The sequence below is a fragment of the Tursiops truncatus genome, chromosome 19 (genome assembly GCF_011762595.2).
Source record: "Tursiops truncatus isolate mTurTru1 chromosome 19, mTurTru1.mat.Y, whole genome shotgun sequence".
Classification (NCBI taxonomy): Eukaryota; Metazoa; Chordata; class Mammalia; order Artiodactyla; family Delphinidae; genus Tursiops; species Tursiops truncatus.
The window spans coordinates 51,386,084-51,394,471 of record NC_047052.1 but is presented as its reverse complement, the minus strand read 5'-3'; the positions used below and the strand labels follow the sequence as shown (position 1 = coordinate 51,394,471).

Genomic DNA, 8,388 nt, shown 5'->3' with positions numbered 1-8,388 from the left:
CTCACATCCGGGATTCTAGGACCCCAACCACTCTCCTCCCCCAGGACTTAGGCCAGAGGAGTTGTCTAGCTGTGGGAACACGTGATTTATTCGTCCTCAGAATATGTTTTCCACTGATATCTAAAGCATCTATCTCTGCGTGTAGGACCCTCTATCCTAGAGGACCCCTATGTAGCAAAGCAGGCCAGGAGGACAGGACCTCTGGGTCCTTCCTCCGTCTGGGGAAGGAGCAGGTCTTGACGGGCTCACACGAAGTTGTTGGGGAGCGTGGAGGGGGAGAGAGGTTCCAGGCGCTGGGGGCGGCCCCCGCGGGACGGCGGAGGCAGCTTGGGTGGCAGTGGGGGGGTGGGCAGTGGCTGCTTGGTAGCGATGTGTGAAGGGACCCAGGCGTCCGGCGCATAAAAGTAGAGGTTGTAGGGGTCCTTCGGGGCATCCAAATGCATAACTGTGGGGACAAAGGAACGAGGTCATCCATAGGCTGACAGGGGGCCTGTCCCCTCTCCTGAGCCGCTGGCCAATGAGGAGACAGGGAAGAGGATTCCGACCTTCCATTGGAGCGGGGTTTTCGAATTAAAGGACCCCTGAATAGACGAGGGGGCGCGGCGTCCACGCAGCAGGGGCGGGGCCTGCCGCGCTCCTGGAGGGGGAAGGGGCGGGCCTTGTAGGGAACTGCGGCTCCGAGCGTGCGGCAACTCCCGGCTGGGCTGGGGGCGGAACTGGACATGTGTGTGTGAAATTTCAGAAGATTGGGGGGCAGAACTTGACCCTGGAGGGTTCAGGGCTTCTACTGACCTTGGATGGGGACCTGTACTTTTAGGTAGGGCGCCCTGAAGTGCCAGGTGAAACCAGGTTAAGGAAACGTGCAGGCATTCAAGGAACGGGACGCTACAGGGGTGGCTCACCCGGTTCATCTCCGTCGTTTGGGAGCCGGTGGTGTGCGAAGGGCCGGTGTCGAGCCGCCCGGCGGTAGAGACACCACAGGAGCAGGAAAATGCCAATAAGCAGCCCGGTCCCGGCGAGGAATAGGCACAGGGCCCCGCCTGCCTCGCCCGGGGGACGCCCCACCAGGGTCACGCCTGAAGGAAGGAGGCCCAGGAACAGCAGTCTAAACTCCTAGCCCCCTCCACCCTCAGACCCAGGAATCCAGATGCCACCCTCCTCCTTCCTTGGATCCGGGAGCCCCGGCCCCCAGTCTCTCCTCCCTCAGACCCTGCAGTACCAGCCCTCAGCCTCCTCCCCACTTCAGACTCCGAAGGGGGGCTTACAGCCTTCTCATCCTTTCGACCCAGGAGTCCGGCTGCCAGGGCCCTCCTCCCTCAGACCGAGGAGTCCGGGCCCTAGTCCCTCACCAGTCTCCTTCACTCGCTCCACCACGATGACAGTGTTGACTCTCTCACCTCGGCTGCGCCGCTGGGGGGCCCGCGGAGTGACAGGGGCCGGCTGACTGGGGGGCCCTGGAGGAGCAGGGGACCTCACAGTCTGGGCTGAGGGAGGAAGGGCGTCGGGCCCTTTAGGGCTAGAGTTCTGGGGGACTTTCAGATCAACGGCCCCAGGAGATTCTGAGGTGGGCAATTTAAGGGCGTCGGGCTGGGTGGCTGCAAGGGTTTCTGATTTGGGATTCAGGGGCAGCTCATTTAGGGCAGTAACTTCTTCCTTGAAGGGTGTAGGTGTTTCTGGGGGAAGACTAGTGGAGATCTCAGGATCAGAGGCTGGGAGAATCTCTGTTGCATCTTGGTAGGCGGGAGTGGGGAATTCTGTTTGGGGAATTTCAGTGGGGTTGGGATTGTGGCCTACATGAGACGCTGGGTGGGGGGTTTCGGTAGGGTCAGGATGGAGTGTCTGGAGGAATTCAGAATTTGGGTTTTCAGTGGTGTCAGGGTCATGGGTCTCCGGAGATCTGGGGTCAAAGGTCTTGGTGGGGTCAGGATTTGGGATCTCAGGGGCTTCTGCATGTGAGATTTCAGTGGAGCTATGTTTGGAAATCTCTGGGGATTCTTGGTGTGGAGTTTGTGTAGGGGCAGTGTTTGGGGTTTCAGGAAATTCTGGGTGTGAAGTTTTGGAGGAATTAGGTTTTGGGGGTCTCATGGGATTCTGTGGGTGAGATTTCAGTGGAGTTACATTTGGGAATCTCTGGGAATTCTTGGTGTGGAGTATGGGTAGGGTCGGTGTTTGGGGTTTCAGGAAATGTTGGGTGTGAAATTTTGAAGGAATTAGGTTTGGGGGTCTCAGGGAATTCTGTGTGTGGAATTTCAGTTGGGTCAGGTTTGGGGGTCTCAGAAGGTTCTGGATATGTCATTTTGGAGGGTTTAATTTGGAGGATGTCCAGGGATTCTGATACTGAGGTGTTGAGTGAGTTAGGTTTGGGGTCAGGAGGGTCAGGGTTTGGGCTTTCTCGGAGGTCAGTGTTGGGGGTCTCAGTGAATTCAAGGGGGGAGGGCTCAGGGGAAACCGCATGAGGTGTCTTGCAGGGCTCAGGATAAGCCGTCCTGGGGGATTCTGGGTTAGGCCCATTGAGAGTGGAATTTTCAGATGCAGGAGGGGAGGGCTGAGAGGGGTGGTCTATCCGCGAGAAGTCGGAACCCTCAGGCGGTGAGGCCCAAGGGGCAGCCTTGGAACCCAGCCAGGCGAAGAGAAAGACGAGAAGCAAGAGGATCGGGCTGAAGGATTTCATAGCTCTGGAATTTACCTGTAGCAGTGGGAGAGCGGGAAGGAAGGGGTTAAAGCCAGAAGTCGCCAGGGAGGCGACGCCGGAGGCCACGCCCAGGTAGACCGCGTCTCCGCCCAGCTCGGGGCGCCGGGGAAAGAAGCCACCTGCAACTCCCTGAAGGCTGTGAGGCCGTAGCCGCCGTAGCTAAGGGAGACTGAGACGCAGGGCTTCTTGGGAGTCGCAGTAAATTTCCTTATCTGTTTCCCTAAGGGGTCCCAGGAAAATTGGGAAAGAAACACACCTTTCCAAGCCCCCAGACCTCCTTGACTTCGGCTTCGAAGGGTGTAGACCTCTGAGGGGAACAGGGGATTTCTTCCTCTCCAAGGGCCCTGGGGACACCTTGACTCAACAGTTGTTTACATTAGAGGAGGCTCAGAAGGAAGGCCTGGGGGCTGGGGTCCTGAACGCCTGGATTTGAGGGAGGAGGGGGCCTAAATGCCTGTCACTGGGGGAGGAGGGAGACTCCTGGATCCTGGTCAAGAAGGCTGCTGGGGGTTCAGCCTCCTGGCTCCCAGAGGGTGGAGGGCCCTAAATGTGGGTCTAAATTCCTAATTCTTTAGAAAAGAGAGGCTTGAAGGTTCAGATGCCTAGAATTTTGAGGGAGCAAAGCTTGGAGGGGGGCTGGATTACAGGGGAGGAATGAAATGGGTGTCTGGAACTCTTGGGTCCTGAGTTAGAAGGAAATTGGGAACTCTGGAGATAGGTGTGTAAGGGTCTGGATTCCTCAGCCTTCAGGAGGAAAGAGCTGTGGGGCAGGACTCAGGTCTCTGTTTATTGAGGATGGAGCTGGGATCTCAAGGTCTCAGGGGCTGGTCTGGGGCAGAGATGCCTAGGTCTGTGGTCAGGTGGAGGTGGGGTGGGCGTACACCCAAATGAGACAGCGTCACTTGGGGTTTGGGGTCTCTTACCTGCTCAGTGGGGTCCAAGATAACAACAGGTGAGCAGAGCTGAATGCAGAGATCAGTGAATGCTGCAGAATGGCTCTGCGCAGGGCGGCAGGAGGTAGGGTCCCAGGGGTGCACATGACGCACCTGACCCCCACCCTGGGGATCCTGGGAGCCTAGCAACAGGTTTGAACTTTTAAAGGGACAGAGATAAGGGACATTGTCTCTGGAGCGGGGAAGGGAGTTAGGGACTGGATCATTTGGTGGAGGGATGTGGCCCAACCAAGCTCTCCTCCCTGTGAAGCCAAGAGTCCCAGCCTTCTGCCCTCTCCTACACCCAAACCCAAGAATCCAGGATTCGGGTAGCCTCCCACTTCAAGAGCCAGGAGTCAGGACCCTCAGACCTCTCCCCTCAGATCCAGGAATCCAGTTTCCCAGAGCCAGGCTCTGTTCCCCTCCTCTCTGGGGAACTAGGAGTCTAGGTTCCCATGTCCTGTCAATCAGAGATTCAGATTGCTACTGCCCTTTGGGACTTCCCAACCTTTGCCTACCATTCCATTGTGTAGACAGCACCGTCTTAAGAGCCAGTGTTAGGGGGATTGGGCCTTATCTTCACAACTCCCTCAAGTTCCTCCCTGGGAAGGGCTTGGACACATCCTCAGGGTAGTCAGGGTCCTTGTCTGTCTCTTTCCCCTCTTTGCAGCGTCTCTAAGACTTTCCTGATTTTGCCTGTCACTATACCTGCCTTCACCGTCCCTCCCCCCACACATATCCTTCGCTTTCTCCTACCAACCCTCTCCCCCCATTTCTCACCCTTTCTTTCTGGTTTTTTCACTGTCTGGATTCATCTCTGGACCTCTCTGCCCAGGCTGGCTGTCCTTCCATTTCCTGTCGTTCTGAGTCCTCTTTCCCTCATTCCTCCATCTCTAGCTGGCTCTCTTGGTCCCTTTCCCTCTCTTTTCTCTCTTCCTTCCTTTTCCCTTCTTTCTTCCTCTGTTGCTCCCTTTCTTCCTCTCTTCCTTTTTCTCTGTCATTCTGTCTTTGTCCTTCCCTGTCATGGTTACTTCATCTCTTTGTGTCTCTGCTTCTCCCCATCAGTCCCTCTTCTGCTGCTTCCCCCTGTCTCTCTTTCTCTCTCTGTGTCTCTGGCTTCTGCTCTGATGGTCCTTCCGCCGGTCTCTATTTTTATCCCTCTGACACACCCCCTGTGTCCACTTCTCTGTCTGTCTCTCCCCCTCCCAATTCTCTTCAGGTCCCAGCTCCTGGTCCCAATTAGTGGGTGGCCGCTAAGGCAGCGGCGGGGCCCCCACCCCCGGCTCCTCATTATCGCTGGCGGCTCCTAATGAGCCGGTGTGGGGGGGTGACCTGGCGCCCCCAGCCCCCTGGTCTGCGTCACTGCCCGCTGCGGGGGTTGTGGAGGCGATATAAGGGGGCTGCCAGCCTCACTGCCGGAACCCACTGCGCGGTAGGGGGCCCCGCAAACGGGCTGCAGGGGGTGGGTGGATGGTGGGGTCGGGGTTCTGGGCCAGGACGCGGGCCTCACTGAGCTCTTTCCTGTCTCTCCACAGGTGATGGAGACCCGCCAGGTACCCAGGAGCCCCCGAGCACGGCTGCTGCTGCTGCTGCTACTTGTGTCCTGGGGCCACCGCACCGCCTCAGGAGCCGCCCTGCCTCCCGCGGGGGTCTTCAGGTACGTAGGACATCCAGGTCTCCCAGGAAGGGTGCGGACTCAGAGAGGTGGGGAGAGACCCAAAGAGAATGGGGAACAGAGACTCAGAAAGGGGGAACAGAGACCCAGAGAGAGGACAGAGATGGGGGGTGGACAGGGAATCAGCAAGACAAAGAGATACACAAGGATTCTGAGGAAGGCTTTGAGAGACTTGAAAGGAGCCGAAGCAGGAACGGGTTTGTTCCTTGAGCAACGTTTATTGGGTCTTGGTGTGTGCCAGGCATGCGCAGGGCGCTGGGGCCGGACAGGTGCATCAGACTCAGTCTCTGTACTCAGGAGGCTCCGAACGTGGTGAACACAGAGACGGAGACCCACACAGAGAAACAGAGAGACAGGGGACAGAGACTGAGCCACTCCACAGACAGTGCAGTAACAGGGCTTCGAGTTAGACCGCGGGGAGGACAGGTGGCGGGCGGCGGGCCCGGACACATGGAAACCGCCTCTTTCCATCTCCCGGCAGACTCCACACCCCCAGCCGGGCTTGGGCGGTTCCGGCCACCCCCCAGTCGCGTCGGAGTCTGGCGCTGGCGGACGATGCGGCCTTCCGAGAGCGCGCGCGGCTGCTGGCCGCCCTAGAGCGCCGCCACTGGCTGAACTCCTACATGCACAAGCTGCTGGTGCTGGACGCGCCCTGAACGTCCCGTTCGCCCCACCTTAATAAAGACCCTGCTGTGCGTCGGGACTGCGCCTCCTTCCTGCGCCTCTGTGTGTGTGTGTGTGTGTGTGTGTGTAGCGGGAGGGTGTGTGTGTGTGTGTGTGCACGGTGGCGTCTACCTCCAGTTCCCTCTCTCATCTCTCCCTCTACTCATCCTGTCTCTCTCTGCACTACCGCCCCAGCTCTGTCCTTTCCTCTCACTCTGTGCCTTTGTTCCTCTCCACTCGCATATCTGCTCCCACCCCATCCCCGATTCTGTCCCCTTCTCCTCTTGTTCTTTGTAACCTCCCAGGTCTCTGTCCCCCTCCGAGTCACTGCCCCTTTCTCTGGGTCTCTGTTGCTCTCTGGGTATCTGTCCTTCTCTGAGTCTCTATACTTCTTTTTCACCCTCATGGCTTCCCGGCCTTCTGGGGAATCTCTGTCTCCTCTCTCGACTCTTCTTTCTGCCTAAAACTCTTCCTTCCATTCTTAATCACTTTCTTTTTTCTCTGCCTGACTCCTTCGTGTCTTTTTTTTTTCTTTCTTTCTTTCTTCTTTTAGGTCTTCGTCTCTCTCCCGGCTCTCATTTTCTCTGAATTTCTCTTTTTCCGCTCTCGCATCACTTCCCGACTTCTCTTTGGGCGCAGTGGAAAGTTGGGGGGGGGCGGCGATGGGGGGACTCTGGAGATGCATCTGCCATTCAAAACCAGGTTCCCCTAAACCTACTTGTGTGGTATTGGGAACGGCTTCTAACCTTCCAGCCTCCTTTCCCTCATTATTTTGAGGATTAAACCAGATACACCATTAGAAGACTTAAGTACGCCCTTCTGGAAGCAAAACACATTATTAGAAAAGGGTTTCCAGGAATTCCCTGGTGATGCAGTGGTTAGGACTCGGCGCTTTCACTGCTGGGGCGAGTTCAATCCCTGGTCAGGGAACTAAGATCCCGAAAGCCACGGGGCCGCAGCCCCCCAAAATAAAATAAAAAATAGAGAAGGGTTTCTGCCTCTCTTGCAGCAGCCTGCAGCAGTTTCTTCAGGGTTTTCTAACTGCGCGCCTCCCTGGAGACCACTGGGGCGCCTGGTCGGGGCGGGAGGAGAGGAGAAAGGAGAAAGGCATTAGGCTCCTGGAGACACGGGACGGAGGCGGGGAAACACCTGGCCCACCGGTGAAGGAAGTAAGGAAGCAGCCAATCAGAATCAATCTCTCTCTCTCTCTCTCTCTCTCTCTCTCTCTCTCTCTCTCTCCCCGCCCCCCCCCCCCCCCCCCCCGGTCTCTCTCTCTCCTCGGCCAGCCCTTCCGCCCCGCCCCTCAGTGGTGACCATGGCAACTCACTCCCTTAACTGCACTGCGAGGTTTCTGAACCTAGCTCCCATGGCGCAGCTCGCACGGACTGCGCTCTGATTGGCCTAGAGAAGAGGGTGGAGCTGGGCGAGTCGACGTGGGGAAAGGGGGCGGGGCTGGCGCTTGGTGATTGGCAAGCTCTCCCGTAATTTGCATTTCCGACAGGCGGACCGCGCCCTAATTGGCCGTTAGGCTGTGGGATGTGGCCTGTTTCCCTGTTATTCAGAAATACTGAACAATGAATAACTGTATTTATTCCTTACAACTATCTGGAGTTGGCCAAATTTTACAAAGAAACATGGCTCTGAAAGTTGTCAGCGCTAGTGAAGGATAATTGGAACCCAAATCTGTGCAACTTCAGAAGTCTAGACCATTCCACTACTCTCATGGAGAAATAGAATTAAAATGTTATGAGTAGTTACTGTATGCTGGGCACTCTTCCACATACCATTGTATTGGCTCTTTCAGCCTCACAACCCTGTGAGAAGCCTCATCCTCTGTTTGCTGAAGGGCCTGGTAACTCCGTCTTGGCCTGTGCTCTTCCTGTACTTCCTCCCCACTTTTTTTTTTTTTTATTAATTAGGCTGCGCAGGGTCTTATTTGCGAGAATCTTCGTTGCAGCATGCGGGATCTAGTTTCCTGACCAGGGATCGAAACTGGTTCCCCTGCGTTGGGAGCGGGGAGTCTTAACCACGGGACCACCAGGGAAGTCCATCCTCCCAGATCGCTTGTCTAGCATTTGAGGCTTTTCACAAAATGGTGCCCCAAACCCCTTCCCACTCTACTCCCTTCTCCTCAGGAAATTTCAGCAATCCCCACATTTCAATCACCATCACAGCTAATAACATCCAGACCCCCATTTCTAGACTGAATGCTCAGTGCTCAGGGCTCCAGCCACTTCTTGGAACCCAGACACTCACTCCTCCCCACATGAGCTCAGAGTGTCCCCCACAAGCCCACCCCTTCTCATGGGTTACCTATGTTGGGAATGGCTCCACTGTCTACGAGTCAGTGGGTCAGATGCAGGTGCAGTCCTTGCCTCTTCCCTCTTCATCCTCCTTCATAGCCTGTCAGTCCTGGCTCTGTCCTT

General features: G+C 56.6%; 2 protein-coding genes across 2 annotated transcripts; one reads left to right on the top strand and one right to left on the bottom strand.

Moving 5' to 3' along the window:
* Positions 1–97: 97 nt before the first annotated feature.
* Positions 98–2,671, bottom strand: GFY (golgi associated olfactory signaling regulator). The gene is made up of 4 exons (XM_033843977.2): positions 2,224–2,671; positions 1,350–2,078; positions 903–1,076; positions 98–445 (listed from the first exon to the last, which is right to left on the bottom strand). Exons 1-4 carry the CDS (start codon positions 2,669–2,671, stop codon positions 246–248), a joined length of 1,551 nt encoding a protein of 516 aa, XP_033699868.1. The 3' UTR covers positions 98–245.
* A 2,491-nt stretch (positions 2,672–5,162) lies between these two features.
* PTH2 (parathyroid hormone 2) lies at positions 5,163–6,193 on the top strand. The gene is made up of 2 exons (XM_033844569.1): positions 5,163–5,281; positions 5,781–6,193. The coding sequence occupies exons 1-2, from the start codon at positions 5,163–5,165 to the stop codon at positions 5,953–5,955; spliced, it is 294 nt and encodes a 97-aa protein (XP_033700460.1). The 3' UTR covers positions 5,956–6,193.
* Positions 6,194–8,388: the final 2,195 nt, after the last annotated feature.

Excerpts from the sequence above, each read along its gene's own strand:
- PTH2 (XM_033844569.1), top strand. The coding sequence starts at position 5,163 with ATGGAGACCCGCCAGGTACCCAGGAGCCCCCGAGCACGGCTGCTGCTG. Across the intron at positions 5,282-5,780 it reads CCTCCCGCGGGGGTCTTCAG|ACTCCACACCCCCAGCCGGG; the intron begins GTACGTAGGACA and ends ATCTCCCGGCAG.
- GFY (XM_033843977.2), bottom strand. The coding sequence starts at position 2,671 with ATGAAATCCTTCAGCCCGATCCTCTTGCTTCTCGTCTTTCTCTTCGCC. Across the intron at positions 1,077-1,349 it reads GGAGCGAGTGAAGGAGACTG|GCGTGACCCTGGTGGGGCGT; the intron begins GTGAGGGACTAG and ends TCCTTCCTTCAG. Across the intron at positions 446-902 it reads AAACGACGGAGATGAACCGG|TTATGCATTTGGATGCCCCG; the intron begins GTGAGCCACCCC and ends TTGTCCCCACAG.